The 26,576-nt window shown below is 37.7% G+C and overlaps 2 protein-coding genes across 2 annotated transcripts in view; one reads left to right on the top strand and one right to left on the bottom strand.

Moving 5' to 3' along the window:
- Positions 1-26,576, top strand: part of MCPH1 (microcephalin 1) — a 505,419-nt gene that overhangs the window by 317,124 nt on the left and 161,719 nt on the right. The gene's annotated exons all lie outside the window — the stretch shown is intronic.
- Positions 1-26,576, bottom strand: part of ANGPT2 (angiopoietin 2) — a 64,036-nt gene that overhangs the window by 32,262 nt on the left and 5,198 nt on the right. Inside the window, exon 2 of the mRNA XM_007948066.2 lies at positions 507-662. Coding sequence (XP_007946257.1) covers positions 507-662 — 156 coding nt within the window. The remainder of the gene's footprint in view (positions 1-506; positions 663-26,576) is intronic.

The following is a 26,576-nucleotide window of genomic DNA, read 5'->3' as shown; positions in this document are numbered from 1 at the left end:
TATTATCTCATTTTCACAGAGTAGATGAATATTGCTTTTAATCAGAATTTTTTATATTTGAATTTAAACCTATTTCAGCCAGTCAGCAGCTACTTAGCAAAAGCCTTAAAATGGATTAGGCATATAATTCAATCTGTTGATATGTGATGGAAAATAGCAATGAGGATGAGGAAAATTTATATTATAGTATTTTATAGGAGCTATATTTTAACAGGTATCCCTGGGTGGTACAAACAGGTAACATGCTTTACTGCTAACCAAAAGATAGATGGTTCAGGACTACCAGAGGCAACTTGGAAGAAAGGCCTGGTGATCTTCCAGAAAAGTCACCCATCGACAGCACTAGGGAGCATAGTTCTGCTCCAACATGCATGAGTCAGAACCAGCTGATGGCAACTGGTATATTTTAATTAAGTAATTTTATTTTGTTACGTAATTATACAGCACTATGTAGTGCTAAAATTTCGCTGGCTGAACCATTATGTGTTTTATACTTCATTGCTTACTTGTGCTTCAACATCAGTTAATTTCCGTGTCTGTTCTGCTGTTTGATTTAATAAGTTAGTTCCTATTTCTATCATCACAGCAGTCTGGTTCTGTACTGCATTCTGTTGGATCTCTACCATTTCTTTTTTCATGTTGTCCTGGATATAATTCTGAAGCTAGAAAAGAAGAAGTTTTAAAAAGACAGTCATTAGTCAAATGATCAGAAACTTTATTCCAAAATATTTGTCATTTTTTCCCTATCTTTTAAAAAATCTGTTTTAAGGCCTTATCTTGCGCTAGTTTTCAAATCTTGCTATTTTCCCCCCACCAGTGGTAAAATGTAGTTTTCCTTTATGGTAACTCAAAATCTGGCAACTTAATAACTTCATGTAGGGGAAAGAGAGAAACTGCTCTTCGAGTTTTGTATAGCTATAGAGGTCCACATAGAGGCAAGGAAATGGATAAGCCACATTCAGCCATGTGGAGATAGCAGTGAAATGCGGCGGAAGGACCACAGGGATTTTACTGCATTGTGTCCACTCTGCCGAACTTCACCTCTGCCCATGTTACACAGGAAATGAAAATCAGGAACTAAGAAGTTTACTTATTTCTGCCACATTCTAGACTTTTCATTTCTTCAAATACAGAGAGACTCTATTAGAGTATAGAGTCTAAGATAGAGTATAAGGAAAAGAGCACTTTTTCCAAAACTAACAGAATCACCAATCAGTTCCACATTTGGCTCCCCTTTCCCACATCGTGCACTGATTGAGTTTATAATGCATTATACCTATTAAGTCTTTCCTAACATGCATGCATTTTTCACATTTTCATCACTCTGTAAATCAGATATAACAAACTTTTAATCTTGCGTTGGTTCCATCCATCACTCAATGTCTTTGTAGATAAAATAGGGTTACTGATTGGTCAAGGAGTGTTTTAAGAACTAATTAAAACGTATTTTAAAAAAATCATTGGATGTTCATAGCTTTTGTAATTGTTGTTAGGTGCCCTTGAGTCAGCTCTGACTCACAGTGACCCTATGTACAACAGAAAGAAACACTGCCCAGTCCTGCGCCATCCTCACAATCCTTGCTATGCTTGAGCCCATCATTGCAGCCACTGTGTCAGTCGATCTTGTTGAGGGTCTTCCCCTTTTTCACTAACTCTCTACTTTACCACACACGATATCCTTCCCCAACTAACTGAAAAGTTGCTAACCAAAAAGTTGAGTCCATTCAGAGGTGCTTCAAAACAAAGATCTGGAAATCTACCTCTGAGAAATCACCTTTTAAAAACCCTATCAAGCCCAGTTCTACTTCAACACCCATGAGGTCACTTTGGGTAGCAACTGATTCAGTGACTAATGATGATTAACCAACCCATTGGTTAATCCCTCCTGACTTGACTCCCTGATGCTCCACTTCCACCATTCTCTCTTCTGGAATGGCACACTGATCCCTAACTCATCTTCTGCCATCCTACCTTCATAATTATGATTTTTTTTCCTTAGGTTCCCCACCCCCAAGATTTATAAATTTGATTGTTGTTGAGAATATATACACAGCAAAAAAAAAAAAAAAAAATACATGAATTCAACAGTTTCTACATGTACAGTTGATAATTGTGCAACTATACTCACCCTTCTTTTCAGAATTGTTCCTCCCTCATTAACATAAATTTACTGCTCCCTAAGGTTCCTAGCTAATCTTTCAGGTTGTGGTAGTCAATTTGATCCTATACAGATAGTTCTTAAAAGAATATAATGCTCACGGCAGATCTTTTTTCACTAGCTAAGCTAAACTACTGTTCAGTTTTAAGGTGACTTCAAGATATATTTTTGATTTAAGATTTAAAATTATCTTAGGGCAATAATTTCAGGGTTTCTTCCCCATGCCCATGGCTCTAGAAAGTCTAGAGTCCATGAGAATTTAAAATTCTGTTCTGCATTTTCTCCCTTTTGATTAGGATCCTTCTATAGAATCTATGATCAAAATTTTCAGTAACAGTAGCTGAGCAACATCCATTTCTTCTGGTGTCATGTCAAAGGAGACAGTTGTTCATGGAGGCAATTAGACACATATTCCACATCCTCCTACTATTCCTGACTCGCCTTCTTCCTGGGTCGCTCCAGGTAAATAGACACCAATTCTTATGCCTTGGATGGCCACTTGCAAGCTTTTAAGACCCCACACACTATGCAATAAACAAGGTAGAACAGAATCATTAAACACGTACTTAGGCCAATTAGCTGGGATGTCTCATGAAACCATGATTCTAAACCTCCAAACCAAGGAACCAAATCCCTTGAGGTGTTTGGTTGTACATAAACAGCCTCAGCAGCTACATTTTTTTTGTTTTGTTTTGTCATTGCTGTAAGTGTATCTATCACACAACTCTTACCAAGTCAACTTTTTACGTATGTACAACTTACTGACAGCAACTACAGTAATTGGCTATACAACTCTGCCTTAATAAATGCAATCTTTCCATCATCATTATCCCCCTTTTCACCCTCCCTCTCATCTTTGGTAACTACTACTAATAAACTTTAGTCTGCGCTATACATTTGCCTTTTCTTATCTTTTTATATAAGTGAGGTCATACACTATTTGTCCTTTTGTGATTGGCTTATTTCGCTCAGCATAATGACTTCAAGTTCCATTTATATTATAGCATATATCAAGACTTCATTTCTCCTACCAGCTGAGTAGTATTCCTTTGGCTGTATCTACCACATTTTGTTATCCATTCGTCTGTTGATGGACATTTAGCTGGTTTCCACCTTTTGGCTATTAGCATAGTACTGCAATGAACATTGATGTACAAGTCTCTTTTTTGAGTCTCTACTTTCAGATTTTGAGGGTTTATCCCTAGGAGTGGAATTTCTAGGTCCTGTAGTACTTCTATTTTTAGTTTTTTGAGGCACTGCCACACTATTTTCCACAAGAGCGGTACTATTTTGCATTCCCACCAGCAATGGATAAGTGTTCCAATTTTCCCACATCTTTGCCAACATTTGTTATTTTCTGTTTCTCTGTGTGTGTGTGTGTATGTGTGTATGTGTGTTTTAACTTAGCCATGCTAGTAGGAGTGAAATAGTGTCTCATTGTGGTTTTAATTTGCATCTTTCTAATGGCTAATGAAGCAGAGCATCTTCTCATGTTTTTGGTAGCCATTTGAATGTCCTCTTTGGTGAAATGTCTGTTTAAGTCCTTTTGCCCATTTTATGATTGAGTTGTCTTTGTATTGCTGCAGAATCATGATTCTCATGGCAAATTTGACCACTCAGCAGTTCAAATTATTCTCTTGCTCATTCGTCTGTAAGATAAAATCTGTATTCCTTATCTTAGCAACATGCACACCTTTATGATCTGTCTATCCCATTATCTCTTTAGCCTCATACTCTGTGAACCTGCCTCCTGTCCATACCAGACCCCTTGTGCTATTTCATATGTACACATATGTTCTGTTCTTCTTTTTGCATTGAGTTCTTTCCCCCTTCTGAGATTAACCCCCTCTTTCATCATAATCTCTCATCACAGATACTGCATGTTATGCTGTGTAAATTTTGGTTCTTACTTTCTTAGAATACTGCAATTTTGTAGCCATTCCACATATGCACCCTAGTAACAACAAGGAAAATGTTTGTTCTTATAATTAATTTGAAAACTTAAATGCAAATTTATTAAATCCAGGTATATTCTGTTTTGAACGCTTTTGACCTAATGTCCCCTATTATGAGGAAACTGTGAAACATCTTTGAGGCCTCCAGACAGAAAAGTGATAAAATTGGGCTTTCTTCTCCCTCCTTATAGAGATGGTTTTATAGAGATTTTGCTGCCTAAGCAGTTGTGTCCTCAGCACTATTTCGTGAAAGATGCTGAGAGTTAAGTGGAAAGGACAGAGAGATGTATGTCTGGTGTGAACCCTTGTGTCTAAATGCTTGCAGGAGGCTTGGGATAAATGAATCGCTGGTAGGTTGGAGATGATGTTCAAATGCCAAATGAGCTAGCAAGGCAGTTTTAACATCTTCTCTCTGTCTTTATGCTGTACTTGAATTTATATAGAGAGCCTAGAAAACCCCTATCAAAGATACTTGCTTTCCACTGAAAGCACTTCTTTCCATTCACTAGCACTTCTTTCCACATTTAGTGTAAACATTACCTCTACTTCTCACTTGTCCACTGTCCTGTTATCAGACATTGTGCATTTAAGGCAATAGAAAATAAATCTACTTAAATCACCTTAAAGCCAGGTTAGGACCCATATGATTTGAGTGAAGGAATGCCTCCCTCCTGAGCCCCAAGTCCTTAATGCCTCCCATCTCACATCTCTCCCCCCAACCTTGAATGCACATAGAGTTAAAGGGGGGGAATGGGAAGGCCAGATTCTGGGCAATTAACCTGCACATGTGCTCACTGCCTACCTCCATCCTAGCTGGGCCCACAGGCTGATTCTGCCACGCCTTCCCAGTGGAGCTGAGGCTTCCAGTTGGTAGTCTGCGAGAATGTGGCAGAGGGGCACAGACTCTGAGATCCAACACTTGTGCACTGAGGATACAGTTGGCACTTCTGTGGAGAGCAAGAACTCCTCATGGGTCTAGATGTGGCAGATCCCCTCCTGGCTGCAAATCCTGACCCAGTCAGCTCTGCCTATGATTTGAAATGGCACAAGCCGACCAGCCTGCCTCAAGTATGAAGTCCCAGCAGAAGTCACTGGCAGAGTCAAAAGAGGGCAGATGGAGGCTGCAGGGGAGAGACCTCTGAAATGACTCCTGGAGCCTTAGGAGAATTTGGTTGTTAAAGTTCTGCATTAACACTGATTTTCACATAATGACCTGGTCTTTGGAACCTATCCATGTTGTTGATGAGTAAGGAGTGGATGTATGGGAAATGCAGAAGGTATATAAATCCTAGAGGAAGGATACATGGCCCTTCAGGCATAGATTTTCTAGGTAGTTAATATAACTTTTCTTAATTAACAAATATGCCTCCTCTAGCCTGAGACCAGAACTAGATGGTGGCCAGCTACCACTACCAACCACTCTGACTAGAGACCAATAGAACATCATGGATAGGATGGGAGGAAAATAAAGAACAAAATTCAAACTCATAAGAAAAAAACAGACTTACTGGACTGATAGAGACCCTTTTTTACCTGGAACTGAAGCCACTCCTGGTGGTCCCTTTCAGCCAAATAATAGATTGGCCTATAAAATAAACAACACCTATGAGAAATGGTGCTTCTTAGAACAATCAATTGCATGAGACCACATGGGCAGCATTTGCCCAAAAGCAAAGATAAGAAGGCAGGGGAGGGCAGGGAACCCAGGGTAGAAATGGGGAGATTGTTGACACATTGCAGAAATTGTACCCAATATCATCGAACAATTTGTGTATAAATTCTTGAATAGTAAACTAATTTGCTGTGTAAATGTTCTCCTAGAACACAATAAAATGTTCAAAATAACAACAAAGCCTAAAGTAAATATAGTAATAGAAACTTATACTAACAAATGGCTTTACCTTTTTTAAAAAAAAATCTCATTTGCTTCTCACACTGCCTTAGTTTGAGTTTCCCCAAAAGCCTGAGACAAAGGCATTCCTGCAGGAAGTTTATTTAGGAAGTGATCCCAGAGATCAGCAGTGGAAGAAAAGGCGAGTGAAAAAAGAGAAGGAGAAAAAGTTAATTCAAAGATGTGGCCACCACTATGGCAACTTGTGAAAATTCCCCCAAGACCTTCCAAGTGGTCTTATGAATTATATCTCAGAACTGTCCTCTCGGGACAAGAAAGAGAATGCTCCCATCCAACCTTGGGTATGGGTATTCCCATGGATATTAATTCTCCCATATTTCAGTGTTGTGCTTACAAGAGTGATTGATAGGTTATTGCTGGTATCCCAGGCCAATTTCAGGTCAGAGAAGTTCCTCAACAGTAAGCAAGGGGAATACAGGACTGCCCAAGGCAAGATCTGTCGGGATGCAACAAACTGTTGAAGCCTGCTGGAAACTGGTGTCTGTGGAAATGCCAAGAATTATAGGCGAGGCCAAAAGGACTTGAAGCAGTCCACAGAAGTGTTCTAGGTGAAGATTCTAGGGTGATCCTATAAAGCATATTTTATTAGTAAGAAAACTGAAGGTCAGAGAACTTAAGTGCTCTACCCAAAGTCAAGTAAACCAGAGTCTGCAAGTCTGACAGAAGAGACAGGGTAAGGTGGAATGGTGTTGAGTACCACCTGCCAAATGGAATCTTACTGTAAAGCTTTAGAGGCCATGATCAAAAATTCGGTGTGATAAAAGTATTTGCTGCTGGGTATTTTGAAAAGGAATACTATCATAACAACAAGCATTCTGAACATAATATTTCTAATGGATTGGAAAAAGGAAAAGTCTGGAGATACGAACCCAAGACTCAAATTGTCATACAGGGAAGATGTAACATATGCTGAACAAAGCTTTAGCTGCAGAAGCAGTTGAGAAGAAGTTCATTTTTAACTTCAACAGATACCTGGTTACATCGGTATTCTACAGACTTCAGCCATTTGTCTCATTCTTGATATATTTTGTTAAGTTCTTAGCTTACAATATACTGGTGATATTACCTACAGAGGTAGAAAGGAAATATAATACTATTTTCTTTTTTTAAAAAAATGAACTACGTTATAAATTATTACAAACAAAAACAATTTCAATTCAGTTCTGTCAATGAGATTGATGAATTTAGTCTATGATATACTGAGGATTTCTTTTTTAATGAAACAAATGATTTCACAGTCTCTGAGTTTCAGGTACATTGAGGGTGAAAAAAAAATAAATTGAGCATATTTTAGTGTCTTTCTATGCCAAACAGAATTTTTGATACATATGTATATTTGATACTGCCCCGGAAACCCAAAGGAGGGGTTGCTGTGAGTCGGGTCCGACTCTACGGCACATAACAACAACAACATGTATATTCGTAGACACATGCCTATTAAAACAATCCTAACCCAGCTGCTGTTGAGGGAATTCTGACTCATGTCAACCCTACATGTGTAGAGTGGAACTCTTCCACAGGGTTTTAAAGACTGTGACCTTTAGGAAACAGATGGGCAGGTGTCTCTTCTACGGTGCCATTGGTGGGTTCAAACCACCAGTCTTTTGGTTAGTAGCCCAGAACTTAACCATTTGCACTACCTAGCATTCCTTACGTGTGATTAGACATGTGTTTAATCATACCTATATCTTTTTCATTTCTTTGTGGAATGATTAAAAAAAAACCTCACTGCCTTCGAGCCGATTCCGACTCACAGCGACCTTCATTGAGTTTCCAAGGCGGAAGTATATTGCCCCATCTTCCTTCCACGGAGCTGCTGGTGGGTTTGAACCACCAACCTTCAGGTTAGCAGTCAAATGCCCTGGCACTGCGCCTCGGGAGCTCCTTTGTGGAATGACAGGCCTTTAGAAATCTATAAAAAGACATTGGAAAAGAATGATAGTGTTTAATTTTCTCATTTTATGAATGAAGAAAATGAGAGCCTGGATCACAGTGCTAGCTGGTAGCATAGTATAAATTAATACTCTGATCTCCCAACGTCTAGCCTAGCACTCCTAACGTTATACCGAAATACCTGTACTTGCTTAAATAAAAGTGCTACCCAGGTGTTAGGGAACTGCACCTCGGAAACCCAAGGAGGGGTCACTATGAGTCAAAATCGACTCCACAGCGGTGAGTTTGGTTGGTTGGTTGGTTTTTTTTTGTTTTTTTTTTTTCCCACCCAAGTATTAACATTTTACTTTTTCACTTTTATGACTAAGTATTCAGATACCAAAGTCAATTATATCTTTTATCTGTCTTATTTCTGCTATGTCTCCTTCTGTTTTATGTGTTTTTGCTAAAATCCTGGGTAGATTTCTGTGGATAGGGTATGAAATCATCATTTGCAGCATTTTTAAAAAAAAAAAAATATATATTAGTTTTAAAAGAATTACTGAGCTACGTATCTAAGAAAGAAAAAAGCTAAACAAACAAAAAAAAAAGATGATTTTTATCTTGAAGATACTTTCAAACTAGTTTGCTGTCCTTTATACAAACAGCAGGAAGCTTATGTTGTTTCTTTAAAAAAAAAAAAAAAGAAAGAAAGAAAGAAAGTGGGGGGGGAGGTTGGGAATGCAGATGAGAATGCTTGAGAAATCACAGAATCGGCCTTTGCATGTCCTGCTGAGTGCCGCTGCCTCAGAAAAGACTTCCAGCCAAGCTTTTCTGTTTCTTTATCTTCTCTTTTGGCCAGCAAACCAAAAGGTGCAAAACATTCCAATGCATAGAACTTTTGAGATAATAGTAGATACTTGAAGTATATAGGATTAATTTACCTGAAAATTTAGCAGCAAAGCCTGTCATCATTTGCATACAAAGATGTAGTACTGACCTACCTTCAGCAAGATATGGGCTTAAAGTTATTTTCTAAGTATGGGTGACTATTCTATCTACTTTACCCTAGATTAGAAGAAACGTATACAAACAAGTATTTGTATACTCCCCCAAGTTGAAATTTCTGTGAACATAATGTAATGGTGGGGCAAAGCTCTATAAACTCCATTTAGCTGCATGCTCTGATCAGTTAAAGCTGTGCAAATTATAAATAACAGTTATTACACTATAATGCTGGACATTTTTAAGCAATGTGTTCTTTTGATTTTGATTTTCATGATCATAAAACTATAGCTGCAACTTTTTAGATAATGATTTTATAAGAGCTAAACTTCATGTTTTACTGAATCGTTGAAGAGGGATGGCTACCTTTTCTCCTACATGAAATTATCTCTATTTTGACCTTTGGTTCAGTTCCCATTCTTGAAAGTGTTGAAAACTATGAGTTTGTCATATTTTCACATCTATTTACATAATTTCAGTCCTCTTCTGTGCACATAATTTAAAGAATTAAAAAGCACATTGACCTGTGCTTTGCAGAAGCTAAAAGTGAAGAATCTTTATAACTCACATTGGAAATATCAATTATTTAATTAGAGTGTATTTTGCACATTACTTTTTAAAGCTATAATTTTAAACATTTCAACAAAACTTGTTTTAAATCTCATTAATGGTATAATTGTTTTTTAATCAGAGACAGTGCAAAAAAAGCAAATAGTCAATGCCCAAGTTATCTAGTTTTTCTTATATACTAATTATCTCTTTTCTTATTTTTATTTCTTCATCCGAATTTGATAAGCATATTACATATATATCTAAGTATTTATTCTTCTGTCCATGATTCTACTACAGTCCATCAAAAATATTCTGAGAACTACACGCACTGTGTTCTGTGCATTATTATAGTTGATTCCACTGAGACAAGGGACTTGCCTGGGAACTGCACATAGTGATTCTGACTTTGGGCAAATCATTTAGCTTATAATTATGTCTTCAAAGGCTCTAAGACCCTAAATGAGAGAGTATCATCCTGTAAAATATATGTTGTATCAGACTGCTCTTTACAATTAGCAGTTCTAGGGATGAGGGTGTTTCTGACTCATTTTCAGGAGGAGTGTATTTTGAACTGTTGTTTCAAGATGTTATCCATATACTAGGGGAGTGGCTTTTTATGGTTGAGTAGGAATCACTAGCAGTTTGCTCCATAAGGTTGTAATTGGCTTATTTTTTTCGGTAGATCACCTGGCTTTTCTTCTGAGGCACCTCTGCTTGTCTACTCCATAAAAATCACCCCTAAGTAGGATAAGTGTGCCTTATTTGATCATAAAATGAAATGCCACTGTTCCATGTGGAGTTTAAACACATATTGTTTTATTTCTGTCCGTAAGTAATTTTTGCACAAAGTTTCACTGTAACAAAAAATTCATTTAAATAAAAACATAGATATCGTTCATAGACTTTGTGGTACTTAAGGTTACGTGTCAACTTGGCTGGGCCTGGTTCTGAGTGGCTGAGCAGCTGGATGTAGCATTCCCCATGATGAGACTGATAACCAACTCTATAGTAGAATCTATTATGAGCAGCTGAGTAGCTGCCTTAGAGATATGGTCTGCTTCCAGTATATGAGAAGATACTTTGAGAAAGGTCTTGAGCTTTTTTGGCACATCTGGATCCTGCATTTGCCCGAATCTTCATCTCAGTGGCCTGCCATGTTGTCTGACAATCTTGAGACGGTTTCTGGACTTGAACTAGTGGCCTGCCATGTTGCTGGAAAATCTTGGTATTGTGCCATTTTACTTGTCAACCTTTGATTTGTCAGCCTCAGCAGCCAGCAGCTGTCTGTGTTAAGAGAAACCTCCAGCTTCAGTGGGCTGGAATCAGAGGCAGAACTAAAGCCCAAGGTTGAGGGGCTTTCACCCCACTGGTAGAACTCACACTTTGGACTCAGACTTCTAGCCTCCAAAACTGAAAGAGAATAAATCCCTATTTGTTATAGCCATCCCTTTTGTGGTATTTTCTGTTAGAGCAGCACTAGAGAACAACGCAGAGTTACAGCTTTCCTTAAAAGAAGAATCTTTCTTACCTATTAACTTGCGATGTATAAAATATAATGACCTATCCAAATAGTAAGGATTTAAAAAATCTTTTGTGACTAATTATGGGATACCAAATTGAAACTGCTAAATACTATTCTTTGGTGAGCATTTCTCATGAGTTTTCACAGTAGTGTTATTATTTTTATTTGTAAATCTTGTTCTGTGAAGACTGATAAGATGTTGGTGCACTGCAGTGCCATAGATTGATACTAAAATTAAATACTCTCACAGACATTATATTGAGCAAACGAATCCACACACAATAGAATACTTACTTTATGATTCTATTTACATAAAGTTCAAAAATAGATAAAACTTATCAGTGGTGATGAAAATCAGAGTAATTTCCTGGGGCTAGAGGTAAGGAAGTATAGAAGAGGGTGAGGGGGTGAAATTAACTGAGAAATAGTGCTGAAAATAGATTATATCTTTCTCTTGATGCTATTCACATAAGTGAATTCAGGTTTTAAAAGGTCTGCCACCTGTAAATTTAAGCCAACTTTGAGTACTTTTTTGTATTTTATACCTTGATGAAAAGATTTTAAAAGGAAGGATTTAAAAAATGTTTGACATACTTTGATGTGACACTGTGATCATAGTTACTGTAATTAATTTTATTTACCTGTCTGCAGCTTTCATCTGGGAGTAGCTAAAATTCTGCCTAAAGAAATTAAGTTTGGAAAAGTAATTTTAAAGTGACCACAGAGAGTTATGGATTAAATCATCCCAGGCTCCTGAAGTAGGTTGATAGTATTCAGTAAGGTACATCGGTAATCTAACATTCCAAAACACTGTTCTTTACAGATCAAGCATAGAGGGCATTTGCTCTTGGAAGATCAAGAAAAAATTCACCAAGTTCCCATTAGTCTAAAAAAAAATAATAAAAAAATAAATGTCTGAATTATATATTGCATCTTGTTGGAGTTCAGTGGCTTTAAGTCTAGAAAGAAAATAATGTATGCTATGAATAGTTGTTCTTACCATTGTCCATTGGCATAAATATAAAATTATTCTGAGAAACATAAAATAAATTGGTCTGTTGTATTTAATTATATTTTGAGTTACTCCAAGTATTTCTTGCTTTTGAGCAAGAAACCTTAATGTGAAAATTAAATGAAATAAACTAGCGTTGTTCCCAAACTGAGCCAAGGCACCCAGGGTCACTGCAGCAAACTCACTGGAGCACTGTAACTAAACCAAAGCCCACTGCCATATTCCGACTTACAGCCAACCTTTAGAGCAGAGTAGACCTGCCCCATAGGATTCCCAAGGATATAAATCTGCATGGAAACAGACTGCCTCATCTTTCTCCTGTAGAGTGGCTGCTGGGTTCAAACCACTGACCATTTGGTTAGCATCCAGATGCTTTAACCATTACTCCACCAGAGCTCCTACAGCGAACTAACTATAAGATATTTTATGTATTCAAGGGAAACTTTGAATCCATTAATCCTCAGCTTCTGTGAAACACTGTAAGAATCAATAGTTCGAAGTAGTTCACAGTTTCAACATTATTAGATTGTGCTACTGTGCAAAGCTGGGTTTTTAGTGGTTGCTATGATAAGCAGCAAGTGCCCACCACCCACTGCCATCGAGTGGCATCTGACTCATAACGACCCCTCCTTGGGTTTCTGAGGCAGTATCACTACGGAAGTAGATTGTCCAACCTTCCTTCTGAGGAGTGGTTGGTGGTTTTGAACCACCAGCCTTCCGGTTAGCAGTCAAGTGCCTTAGGCACTACACTACCAGAGTACTGCATATAAATTAATGTAGAACCTGAAATAAGAATGGTGGTATCTGTCTGATTATAAAGTTTGAGATGCTGCATGGTGCTCAGCACTCCATTTGTAAGTAATTTTGTGGTTATTTAAGAAAAAATTAATATCATTTTTTATTTTAATTTGTATGTATTTTTGTTTTCAGATGGCTGCTAAACTAACAGAACATAAATACGTAAATGTTTGAAGCTAATTACTTAATAAATGTAACAGTTAAATGTTTTTCTTTTTCTTTTTTTAGCCTGGAGGTACTGTGAAAAAATTATGAGATATTAATGAGAGCTCTGGTAGCATAGTGCCTAAGGCACTTGACTATTAACCAGAAGGCTAGCAGTTCAAACCCACTAGGCACTCCTTGGAAGGAAGGTTGGGCAATCTATTTCCATAGTGATACTGCCCCAGAAACCCAAGGAGGGGTCACTTTGAGTCGGGTCCAACTTGATGGCACATAACAACAACAAGAGTGCTGTCAGCTGAGAACATTTGCATAGAGCCTTGCATTTAGTAAGATGTAAATTCACTCTACTGTCATCCCTCAATCCAGATGTTGTCTTTAATTATGGTCTCTATGATTTGATATGTTTATTGGAAAACTAGTAAATCAAAAAGAACTAGTAAATTGTACAAGATCTTTATTACTTGAATATTTTCCTAACTTTTAAAATCATTAGAAAAAACAACCATGTTCCTGGTAAGCTAAGGTTCCTAGGGGTGCAAACGGTTTGTGCTCTACTATATCCATCCAGTGGTATCATGAGAGAAAAGTCCTGGCAATCTGCTTCCATATAGACTACAGCCAAGAAAACCCTTTGGAACTTAGTTCTACACTGTAACACATGGGATCTCCAGGAGTTTGGAATTCACTTGATGACAAGTCAAGGTTCAGGTCCTTGCAAGCTAGTTGGTTGGAACTGTCTTCTTTGAGGCTAACAACTTTTATAAACATAGACCAGAAGACTGGCGGTTCAAACCCACTAGCCACTCCTCAGAAGCAACGTTGGGCAATCTACTTCTATAGTGATACCGCCTCGGAAACCCAAGGAGGGGTTGCTATGAGTTGGGGTCGACTTGACGGCACATAACAACAACAACAATAGTGTAGTTCACAAGAACGTTCTCAGAGAAAATGTATTTATTTTGTGGAATATCATGGTTGCCTCCAGGCTGATGTGTTTTTAGTCAAGTTATGGAAGTACAGACTGTGCGCTGCTGGTTCCACAAAAGTAACATGGTCCAATTCTGCCTGCAGTTTATGGTTAGCACACTTTCCTTCCTCACTTATTCTAAGTTGAACTAGTTTCATAACATTGAGGTATACAGAAAAGCCAAATTTACTTGCATACCAAAGCGATTTGGGAAGTAAATTTTCATTGTGATTCTCCAAATGCTTGTGGTAAAAGTACAAGGAACTTGAATCATTTTCCCATAATTAGTTTCAGTTCTGGAGGTCTGCCCCTTCTCGCTAACCCTACTGCCTTGCATGCATGTCTATTCCAGTGGAAGCTAGTGGAAAATTCCTATCGCCTTTCACTCCACTGCCATGAGTTATAAAAAGCATGTCATTCAGAATTGACTTTTTCTCCTGCATGTTTGAAATTTTACTCACAACTTGAAAGAAAAAAATTCCAAATTTTGCTGCTTATCAATAGGGTGAGGGGCACAGTATCACTGTAGAATGGCTAACCCAGTTTGCTTCTCTTTATTTATATTAACTCATACTTTCTAAGTGATAGTATGTCATAATACAGCACACTCGACCTCTTTTTCAGAGCCATAGTGACACTCTGTCACACAAGTCACTTAAGATTCTCATCTTAATTGACTCATTCAGTGGGAACAAAAAGTTCACATGCAGTGGGAATGAGGGATGGATGATGGTAAGTATCGAAAGAATGGAGAAGTAGTAGAGGTTTTCCTACTGTTGTGTTGTTTATTGTTATGTGCCTTCGAGTCAGCCCTGACTCATAGCAACCCCTCCTTGGGTTTCCGAGGCAGTATCACTATGGAAGTAGATTGCCCAACCTTCCTTCCAAGGAGTGGCTCATGGGTTTGAACTGCCAGCCTTCTGGTTAGCAGTCAAGTGCCTTAGGCACTATGCTACCAGAGCTCCTACTGTTAGGTTTTTTTTTTTTTTTTTTTTTCCTATCAAAATGAGTCGTTTTACCACCACCACCCCCTTGTTGTTATGTGCCATCGAGTCAGACCTGACTCATAGCCACCCCTTCTTGGGTTCCCGAGGCAATATCATTACATATAACTGAAAATCACTGTGGTTTCTGTATGATTTTGGTCTTCAATTCGACAAGCCAGTTTAATTTTATCAGTCGTAATGAATTTTTGAAAGCTTTCCTCAGTTGTAGAAATTTGTTTTTAAGTCAAAGTGGTCTAGCTACCAGCTTAAATATTGTGGTTTAGAATCTTAATTGATTCTAATTGACAAAAGGAACAACACTGGGGCTTTGTCTGCTCTTTGGGATTCAAATTATGAGTCATTTGGTTCCACTGGAATCTTGGCCCTGTCCTGGAGTTACTTTAGCAGTACGTTAGCTTTAGGAAGCCAAAGTCAGAACACAGCTGAAGATTTTGTCCAAAACTTCTACTACATTCCAACATTTGCCAGGAGACATATATAGCTCCACTAGCTCTCTTTTACTTGTTCCCAAACCCCCAAACTATTACCCCCTTCTGGAAAAAAGTTCATGCTAACCTAGAAAATTCCCCAAAAATGGCAGTAGTTAACTCAGAATTATAGTTTGAATCCTTTTTAATCATTATGCCCATAGCTCTCTTCCTCTGGCCAACTTCACTGAAGCACCTCTTGATTTTTCATGACACCTATATAGAGCATCTCAGTAGGCCCAACAACAGCTCAAGAATTAGGACCAGACAACCTGATATTGAGAGAGGTCTGATATTAGCTATAGTATATGAAGTGAATTTTCATAATGATGATTATAAGTCATATAAGTTGAGTATGATGCAACATACAAGTTGAAACATAATTCTGCTTATGACAATTTGGAAAAAAAGAAAAGAAAAATCCTAGTGCTCACAGAACTAAGCTCTAATTCTGGAAAGCTGTTATGTGTTACAGACACCTCTCTCTGATGATACTGAGAAAGAAAGGGTACTTTCAAATAAAATATATATTTCTTGTGATACCAAAAGTGTGGTGGTTCTCATTTGTGCTTAACCAAAGTCACAGTCATATGGAGGGTTAGGTCATTTAGGTCTTACCATTCTACCAGTAAGTCTAGTCATGAAAGTAAAAAAGTAAAGTTTGGGAGGAGGGAAGGACACAGCCATTAATTGCAGGGCTCTGAAATAAGACATATCTCTGTTGAATTCCCTGCTCTTTTTATGACCTACTTAGTTAATTAATATCTGGGAGTTAATTTTCTGAGGGATGCAATGAGAATAATAATATCTGCCAAAAATTTTCTTCTTACTGTGTCCCATATGTGTTCTTGCTCATGATAATGAACATGCTTTGGATGGGACAGTTTTGTATGGACTGTAGGAATGCCAGGTGTTGAGGGACTGTTATAAAGTCAGAATACTCTCCTGATTCACGCAGAACACTGTATGGATGTTTATTTAAATCTTTTGCAAATCTGTTTTATTATAAGAAGCAGTGAAATGAAGAAACTGTGCTGGGTTTGCCAGCTGGGTACCTTCTGATAAGATATTTAACTTCTTGAGCATGAGTTTCTTCGTCTGTGTTGTTGTTATGAGTCGTCTAGTTGATTTCAACTCATAGTGACCCCATGTTGCAGAGCAGAACTGCCCCCATAGGGTTTTCTAGGCTGTGATCTTTATGGAAGCAGATCACCAAGTCTTTCTTTCACAGAGCCATGGAGTGAATTCAAAGCATCAGCCTTTTGGTTACCAGCTGAGTGCTTAACCATTGCACCACCAGGGTTCCTTTTCTTCATTTATCGATTAAAATAGTATCTTTCTCACATTTATATGAAAACTAAATGAGGTAATGTAATCACATGGTTGTTGTTGTTGTGTGCCGTCGAGTTGGACCCGACTCAGCAACCCCTCCCTGGGTTTCCGAGGTAGTATCACTACGGAAGTAGATTGCCCCATCTTCCTTCCGTGGAGTGGCTGGTGGGTTTGAACCACCAGCCTTCTGGTTAGCAGTCAAGTGCTTTAGTCACTATGCTACCAGAGCTCCTTCAGGCAATCAGCTGCCACATCCAAGGCTGGCAGTTCAAACCCACCAGCCGCTCCCTGCCAGGTAGCCGGGCCATCTTTTTTAAGTCACTTCCTGTGACTACTATCTTGTTCCTTGTGCAAGAACTTGATTGAGTTGGCAAGCAAATGATACTGGCTTCCTACTAATGAGCTAATAGCTCACTTGTTTTAACAAGGTGGGTGGGTGATGCTAATAAGTAAAATGTTTCCTTTCTCCATTATCAGCCTTGGTGGCAGTGATTAATGATTATATGTTGGCCTTTGTTACTGACTTAGGAATTTGAATTATTTAAAACTGAAATGTGTAAAGAATATGTTTCAATTAAGTAGAGACAGTTGTTTCTCTTTTTCTCTCTTTTTTCATTTCTCTTTTTCCTTTTACATCCAGAGAGAGTTTATTTTAATGTTAGTGGTATTTGGGGGGTGAAGGTGGGGAAAGGAAAAGAAGCAGATCAATGATTCTGTACATTGCAGTTGTAAAATCTTTGTGGAATGGATCAAACAGTAATATAGCAAATAGTCGTTGTCATCATTAGGAGCCATCAAGTTGGTTCTGACCCACAGCAACACTGTGGACAACAGAACGCAACGCTGTCCAGTCCTGTGCCATCCTCATAACCTTTGCTATACTTGAACCCATTATTGCAGCTACTGTGTTAGTCCATCTCAGTGAGGGTCTTCCTCTTTTGCTGACCCTCTGCTTCACCAACCTTGATGTCCTTCTCCAGGAAATTGTCCCTACAGATAACATGTCAAAGTACATGAGACGAAGTCTTGCCATCCTTGCTTCTAAGGAACATAATTTACTTCTAAGTAAATTATATGTATTTTTTAAAATTATTCAATTAAAAGAAAAAGCATTCATGGACTCATTATGTTCATTATCACTTAGAATGGAACCAGTTTGAAAATATATATCATAAAATGACCAATTGTTATTTAAGGTAATGGTGTTCTGATTAGTCTTGATTTTTTTAACCTGTAATATAATTATCTCAGCCATCAAATCAGCATCATTTCACTGATATAGTTAACTTAAAAACAATTATGGTCAGGAATTCCTGTCATTAACGCTTTATTAAGTAAAAGTCTGATGATTTTTTTTTTTTAAAGGAAATCTAAGAATCCGTTCCTAAGTGGTCAAAATAAAAAAGACTTTCATATATACACATACCAGATATTAAGCTTGTAGTCTGAATTTAATGGTTTTAAGTTATTCAACAAAGTATAATAAGAGGTTCTCTCTAGCAGCATTTTTACACCAAAATTTCTCACTAAGACTGGTTTCTTTAGAGAATTTGTAAGATTCAGCTATGTGAATTAATAGAATTTCTATGAATTGGATTTTAGATAAACTCTCAAAAAACTCACTGCCTTAGAGTCAGATCCAACTCATAGTGACTCCTCCTTGGGTTTCCAAGGCGGTATCACAACAGAAGTAGATTGTCCAACCTTTCTTCCAAGCTGGTAGGTTTGAACCTCCAGCCTTCTGGTTAGCAATCAGATACCTTAGGCACTATGCCACCAGAGCTCCTAGATATCATAGATTATATTCTAAGGAGTCCTGGTGGCACAGTGAATAAGCGCTTGACTGCTAAATTAAAGATTGGCTGTTTGAATCCATGAGCCATTCTCCAGGAGGAAGATACAACAGTCTACTTCCATAGAGATTACAGCCTTGGAAACTCTATTGGATAGTTCTACTCCATCCTCTAGGGTCACTGTGAGTCAGAAATGGAATCAACTCAATGACAGTGGATTTGGTTTTTGGTTTTTATATGGAATAATTTTTCAAGATTATAAAGTCTAGGTAGTAGTTAATAAAACTCCAATTAATACTTCAGTTATCTTCAGATTAATGTTCATAATTATTTAGCAGAGAGCCAAGAATTGGTAATATGTGTTGATTCCAGAAACTTAATAGCAGAGAAAATTCTTTTAAGAACCCAGAGAAAATTAAGAGGAAATGTTCCCTCTTACTAATTCTGAATCTTTTCTAACAAGATGTGCATGCTGATTTGTTAACCCAAATGCCTGTTCAGAAGGCAACTTGGGACTCCCTTTAGTATTCATTAAGGAGTCCTAGTGACGCAGTGGTTAAGCACTCAGCTGCTAATCGAAAGGTTGGCTGTTCAAACCTACCAGCCTCTCCACATGAGAAAGATATGGCAGTCTGCTTTCCATAAAGCCTTGGAAACCCTATGGGGCAATTCTTCCTGCTCCTATAGGGTTGCTAAGAGTGAGAATCTACTTGACAGCAAGGAGTAAGCGTTAGTATTCCTTTAATTCCTGCCTTCTTTTACTATTAAAATAAAATATACAGAAAGCAGCATTGTTTATAACTCACTGAAACTTGGAGAAAGAAAAATCAATTTAGTAACAAAATATGAATATTTTAGTGGACTCACTTTGTTACATATGAGCATGACGGTCACTTAGTCAGGTTCCTTTAGAAGAAGATGTTAAGGAATGGGAAGTTCTGAACCACAATGTTTCTAGAGAGGGGCACTGAGTCATTTAACACAGAGAACAAAAGCATTTTGCATGGCACTTATAATTGTCCCTTTCAGTTTTGAAAGGAAGTCGTTATCTTACAGAATGGAGATGTGCTTTGAGGTGCATAACTTTGAAAAACCAATTAACTCTGAGATACTATGCAATATTAAATTTACCTTTTTTTTCATGGAAATGTGTGCTACCACTATATTATTCTGGTCAGGTTATTTAACCTGATAAGAGCTAGTGGAATTAGAATCTTTAAATAATATTAGAGGTCCTGATAAGTGTGTTTCTGGTATTGTTATTAAAGTTAATTTTAATTTTAGCTCTTGGAGTAGTTAGCACCTTACAGTTTCCAAAGCACTTTGATAACCTTCATCTTATTTGAAGATCATAATAATCATATGAGGTCACCTGTGTAAGTAAGAAAACATACAGTTTTTGAAGATAATCAGTAGTCTAAGCAAGTGAACATAGTTGAATTAGGCAGGGAGTCACTAAGACAAATGTTATACATTTATTTCTGATTAAAAAAAAATTCATCATTACTTCATATAAAAAGAAACAAATAAAATATAACAAAAGCTCTTTTTCAGTATCTTTAGATTGATACAGTAAACCTCACCTAGCCTTCTGAGAGAGTCATATAATTAATTAAATGTGCAGATACCAACACCCAGGAAAATAACTTAAGAGATTTATTTGTCCAATAATAATAGGAATCAACTCCATATCTAAACATGGTGTATTTTTTATTAGATTTCTTTGAAGCTGATAAATTGTGTCTAAGTTCTCTCTTATTTTACCTTATTTTAAATAAATGCCTTATTTAAATAGTACATGAACCTCCTTTGCTTCTAGTTTGTCTGACTTCCTGAGGCTGGTTTGTATGAGAAATGAAATCTTTGAAATCGTCTCAATTTTTCCATTTCTTTCCTTCCTTAAGGATAATGGTCTTAAGGGCCTTAGCATCTCAGAGTGTAATGGGTAGTTTTCTTCCAGTTTTCTTTTCACCACATCTAGGAATAGAAAGACTGTCAGAATAATTGTCCTTATAAAAATGCATATGATTAAGCCAGTTATATCAAGGAGTATGGCATCCTTATAAGAGTTTATAAAATAAGACAATTTTCATTATATTTGTATTCCCCTTTGCTGTTGAACATAACCACAAAGATGTGCTTTTGGCAGTCAAAGTAGAAATTTTCTGTGTATAACATACTCAGTTGGATAAACCAGAAAACCAAACCCACTGCCCTGGAGTTGATTCCACCTCATATTGACCTTGTAGGACAGAGTAGAACTGTCCCATAGAGTTTCCAAGGCTGCAAATCTTTACAGAAGCAGACAACCCACCCGCAGAGCAGCCAGTAGGTTCAAACTACAGACCTTTTGATTAGCAGCCAAATGCTTTAACCACTATACCACCAGAGCTCCTTATTCATTTGGAAAATAAATGTTAATTAGTGGCATTCAGAGGCTAAGCCACAATAAATTTAGCCTTCATCTCTGGAATTTTGATGGAACAGTCATGGGGAAGGTACTAATATATCCCTTGGAATACTGAGTACTTATGACAGAGAGATATAGGTGGTGGTTGTTGTTGTTGTTTGCCTTCGAGTCGACCCCTCCTTGGGTTTCCGAGGCAGATATCACTACGGAAGTAGGATTGTTCAACCTTCCTTCCATGGAGTGGCTGGTGGGTTTGAACCGCCAGCCTTCTGGTGAGCAGACAAGTGCCTTAGGCACTATGCTACCAGAGCTCCTTGATTAAATAACTCATTTTCTATATATATGTGTGTGTGTAAATATGTGCCTAGTTGGTTTAGAAGAGATGTGACAGAATTGAGAAGTGGTGAGATTGGGTGCTGCCTCCTTTAAACAATTTATTAATATTCTCTTCCAAAAGATCAATAACTGTTATGGATATTCAGCACATAAAATGCTAAATCTCTAGGAAACTAAGTAAACATGATAAATTATTTCCCAGCACCTCTATATTTTAGTATCTCTTCCCTTAAATTCTCATTTTCCATGAAAAATTATAAAATTATATATTTAAGGAAGCAACAGCTGAAATTTTAAAGAAAATAATTAATTTTCTTGATTGTTAAAATGTTGATATTAAATATTAATACTTTATAATGTTATCAGGTTAATATAAAACATTCAGAAAGTAATTCACGGAATTGTGTAAGGTTGTCAAAAGGCAAAAGTGAAGCTGATCTTGGAGCAAAGTAATTACCATCCCAGGAGCCCTCAGGGGTGGGCCTTAGAGAGGTTTTAATTAGGTTCTAGTTTAATTACAAAGCTAATGGTTTTAGCTGATTGAAGGAATGATCATGTTAAGAGGATTAGGTCCACCCCTTGGGAGTTTTCTAATAGATTTCACATCTTTTGTTAGCTGGTGCAAGCCAGGATTAGGATAAGGAAGAAAGGTGATTTCATGGGGAAATATCTAATTAAAATGAAATATTAATTTAAAGACAGGCAGCTAGCACACCTGACTTATAGTTCAGGGGTAGGGAAAAGAGTCTATCCTTTATCTTCAAACCACACATACAACAGTCGTTTGAATCCCAAAAGATTGCTGAAAATTTTATTCTAAAACATTATACATGAAAAGCCTTTTTACTGTTTTTAATTACATCAAATCATTCAGCTTTACATCGTTTTCTCTCATTTTAAACATCAATGTACTGCTGATGTCAAGTCATGCGTACATCTATAGAAATGCTGGATGGGAGGTGCATGCAAGTAGTTTTTTATATCAAGTAGTGGAAATGGAAGGTCCCACATTATTTACTGGGACTGAGTTTTATTTGCCTAGACTTTCAAGATCACGACTCTGAAATTCAAGATTTCACTCTAAGTCAATTTCCAGAAGAGTGCTGAATATATCATCCTAGATGCTAATAGCCGCCCTGGAACACCCTGCACTTGTGTTAAGACAGGAGTTATAGTTGGTTGCTTCCATTACTAGAAATAATTGCTGCCATAACTGACTTGTGATGTTGACCAATTTACTTAAACTCTCAGACTTCCTTCATTTATTTATTTATTTTAATGTAAGGTAGGCAGTCTGCTTCCAAAAGGTACAGTCTTGAACACATTTCTCCTCTGCAACACATGAGGTCATCATGAGTCAGAATCAACTCACTGTCAGTTGGTTTGGGGTTTGTTTGTTAGTAGTTTTAGATATATATAACAGTTATAACAGTATACTTTAAAATAATACCTGTATATTGCTATTAAGTGTCGTGGAGTTGTTCCTGACTCATAATGACCCCATATGCCAGAATAGAATTGCCCCATGGGTTTTCTAGACTGTAATCTTAATGGCAGTAGATTCCTGGTCTTTCTCCCATGAATCCGCTGATAGATTCAAATTGCCAACCTTTTGGTTATCAACTGAGCACTTAACCATTGTGCCCCCAGGGCTCCTTTATACCTGCATACCAAACCAAACAACTCATTGTCATGGAGTTGATTCTGAGTTGATTCCAAAGCACAATGACTCCTATTGGACTTCCAAGGCTGTAAATCTTGGAAGCAGATTGCCTCATCTTTCTTCCATGGAGCCACTGGTAGCTTCAAACCACCAACCTTTTGGTTAGCAGCCAAATGCCTTAAACACTATACTACCGGATATACATTAAATATTAAGAATACTTATTTTATAATGGTGGAATTGTACATAATATTTTTTATGCTTTCTTTGTATTCTCTAGATTTTCTACAACCATGTATTTCTTTGCTAATCAGAAAAAATGGCTATTATAAAATAATTTTAATTGAATTTTTTTTAATGTAAAAGAAGTTTAAATGTAGTGACCATACTGTATGACATTGCTTTCCCCATTCCCACCTCTAATACTTTTGATCCCCTTTACTCTGATTTTTCTTTTTTTTTTTCAGTAGTACTTTTGTGACATATATTCTGATTAGTGTATAGTACCAAAAAAAGAAAAAAACAAATTCCCTGCTGCCAAGTTGGATCCAACTCATAGTGACCCCTCCTTGACTTTCCAAGGAGGTATCACTATAGAAGTAGATCGCCCAGTCTTCCTTCTGAGGAGCAGCTGGTGGGTTTGAACAGCCAGCCTTCTAGCTAGCAGTCAAATGACTTAGGCACTATGCCACCAGAGCTCCCTAGCATATAGCAGTATCATATAATATGTCCCCGCAAAGCAAGAGTCTTAGCTGTCCACATGCACACCTATTTATCCCAAACAACTGGAGCACTGTCTAAGAAAATGTACATCCTTAATAAATATTTGTTGAATCAATAAATGAATTTTAATGACTCTTGCCTTGAACTGTAAACTCCCCTGAAGAGGTAGGAAGAGTAGAATGTTATTCACTCATTTAGTTTAATAAACTAAGAAACAGCATTATACTTCAGTATGTATCCCTTTTCATTCACAGATTTCTCAACAATTTTCTAATATTTTCCATGGGAAGCTTTCTATAATTTCCTCATGGAAAATTCTGCTTTTTGTCAGAGGAGGAGATAGACATGCTTTGTTTTTCCTCTGTAAGTAATGCACACAAGATTTCTAAACTGCAAAATACTTTGATATTATCATGATCTGTCTTTATAAGTAGAAAAAAAAATAGATGTGGTTGTATCAACTACTGTATTTCTGAGCAAATACCACACACCCACCTTACACGTTTGCTTGCCCACCAGGCCCTCCCTCTGCAAGTTATTTTTCTTAAGTGCTATGCTCTTCTTTTTTTTTTAACATGTTGCTGTAAAAAATGTAGCATAGCATCCTTGTAGGGGGAGCAGTTGGCAAACTAATGCAGAAGACTCTCATTAAAAGTACAGTACCTGTATTGTAGAAACATTCTTGGGACAAAATGTGGTAAGGTATGGAAAGTGCTTTAGTTTATTAAAATTATTAAGTGCTACTCAGTTGCTAAAGGATCTTGGGTGGCATAGTGCCTATTACTTTGCTAATCAGAAAAAAATGGCTATTATAAAATAATTTTAATTGAAATTTTTTTTAATATAAAAGAAGTTTAAATATACTGACCACCCTGTATGACATTGCTTTCCCCATCCCCACCTTTAATACTTTTGAGCCCCTTTACTCTGATTTTTTTTTTCAGTTCCACTTTTGTGACATATATTCTGATTAGCATATAGTACCAAAACGAAAACCAAGCAGCAGGTCAAATGCCTGCTAACCAGAAGGTTGACAGTTCAGACCCCCCAACAGATCCAAGGAGAAAGATGTGGCAGTCTGCTTCTGTAAAGATTTATACCTTCGGAAACACTGTAGGGCAGTTCTACTCTGACCTATGGAGTCACTAACTCTACAGCAACGAGAGTTTTATTTTATTATTATATTACTATTATTAGTTTAATGCTAAAATCTTGACTAGAAAATAAATGACCCTCTTTATAGCAAAAGAATTCATATATGTGTGTGTGTATATATATATATATATATGCACATATAGATATAATTCTGTATTCTATATGGGGTAGAGAGTTTATGCACTGAGTCATCATTATTATTGTGATGTAGATATTACGTAAATTATGAGCTATTGGTTTGCCCACAATCTGTGCATGTAACGATTCATTATATATGTTGTTGTTGTTATGTGCCCTCGAGTAGGACCCAACTCACAGCGACCCCTCCTTGGGTTTCTGAGGTGGTATCACTACAGAAGTAGATTGCCCAACCTTCCTTCTGAGGAGTGACTGGTGGGTTTGAACCACCAGCCTTCTCTTTAGCAGTCAAGGGCATTAGGCACTATGCTACCAGAGCTCCTAGCATGTGCGTAGGATATGAGTCTTTGGGGGCCAACAGGTGGAATGTTATGATTGAACTATGTCCCCAAAGAGTATGTAGAAAATCCTAACCCCAATACCTGTGGTTATAATGCCATCTGGGAACAGGTTTTGTTAATGAGACAGGATTACTGTAGGGTGTCTTTTATATCAATCTCTTTTGAGATATCAAAGAGATTAAAGAAGCAAGCAGGAGAAGCAGAGATATGGGAAGATCAATGCCACACCACAAGGAAATTTCCAGGGAACGAGGAAACAAGCTGAAGAGACAATGACCCTCCCCAAGAGCCGACAGAGAAAGCCTTTGCCTAGAGCCAACACGCTGAATTTGGATTTCTAGCCTCCTGTGGTTGTTTGTTAAAGCCATCCACTTCTGCTATTTGTGATGTTGTTAGGTGCTGTCAAGTCAGTTCCTACACACGATGACCCTATGTACAAGAAAATGAAACACTGCCTGGTCCTGCACCGTCTTCCAAGTTGTGGGTGTGTTGGAGCCCACTGATGCAGCCTCTGTCTCAGTCCATCTTGTTGAGGGTCTTCCCCTTTTTCACTAACCCTCTGCTTTCCCAAGCTTGGTGTCCTTCCCCAGGGACTGTCCACTCCTGAGAACATGACCAAAGGACGTGAGATGAGGTCTCGTCATCTTTCCTTCTAAGGAGCATTCTACTTGTAATTCTAGCTGTAATCATGGGATTGTCACCTTCACAGCCTGTGAGTCAACAGCCTGTCATGCTACCTGCTAATCTTGGATCTGTCAGCTTCTGAAGCCAGCAGCCTGCTGTGTCACCAGCCAATCTTGGGCCTTGTCAGTCCCTGCAGCTCCATGAGTCAGGAAAAATCTCCAGTTGGATGTCTGACCCATGGACTTGCAACTTGCCAGCCTCTACAACTATGTGAGCCATTTCCTTGAGATACAATTTTCTGTCTCCATATTTATATATATGGAGCTCTGGTGGTGCTGTGGTTAAAGCATTGGCTGTTAACCAGTTACCCAAAAGGTCAGCGGTTCGAACCCATCAGCTGCTTTGTGGGAGAAAGATGAGGCAATCTGCTTCTGTAAAGATTTACAGCCTTGGAAACCCTGTGGGGGTTGGTGCAAGTCTGAATCAACTTGATGACAGTGGGTTTGGTTTTGTTATGTATTTAAGCTTCATTGGTTTTACTTCTCTCGAGAACCCAGCCTAAGATGGGTTGATGATTGGATCCAAGTAAGAAGAAATCTTGACAACTTCAATCTTTTGTTTATCATGATACTGCTTATTGGTCTAGTTGTGAGGATTTTTTTTTTTTTT

Source organism: Orycteropus afer, unplaced genomic scaffold (assembly GCF_000298275.1).
Source record: "Orycteropus afer afer isolate SDZICR_OR568_19922 unplaced genomic scaffold, OryAfe1.0 scaffold00200, whole genome shotgun sequence".
NCBI classification, from domain to species: domain Eukaryota; kingdom Metazoa; phylum Chordata; class Mammalia; order Tubulidentata; family Orycteropodidae; genus Orycteropus; species Orycteropus afer.
This window is presented reverse-complemented; position numbering and strand designations above follow the sequence as displayed.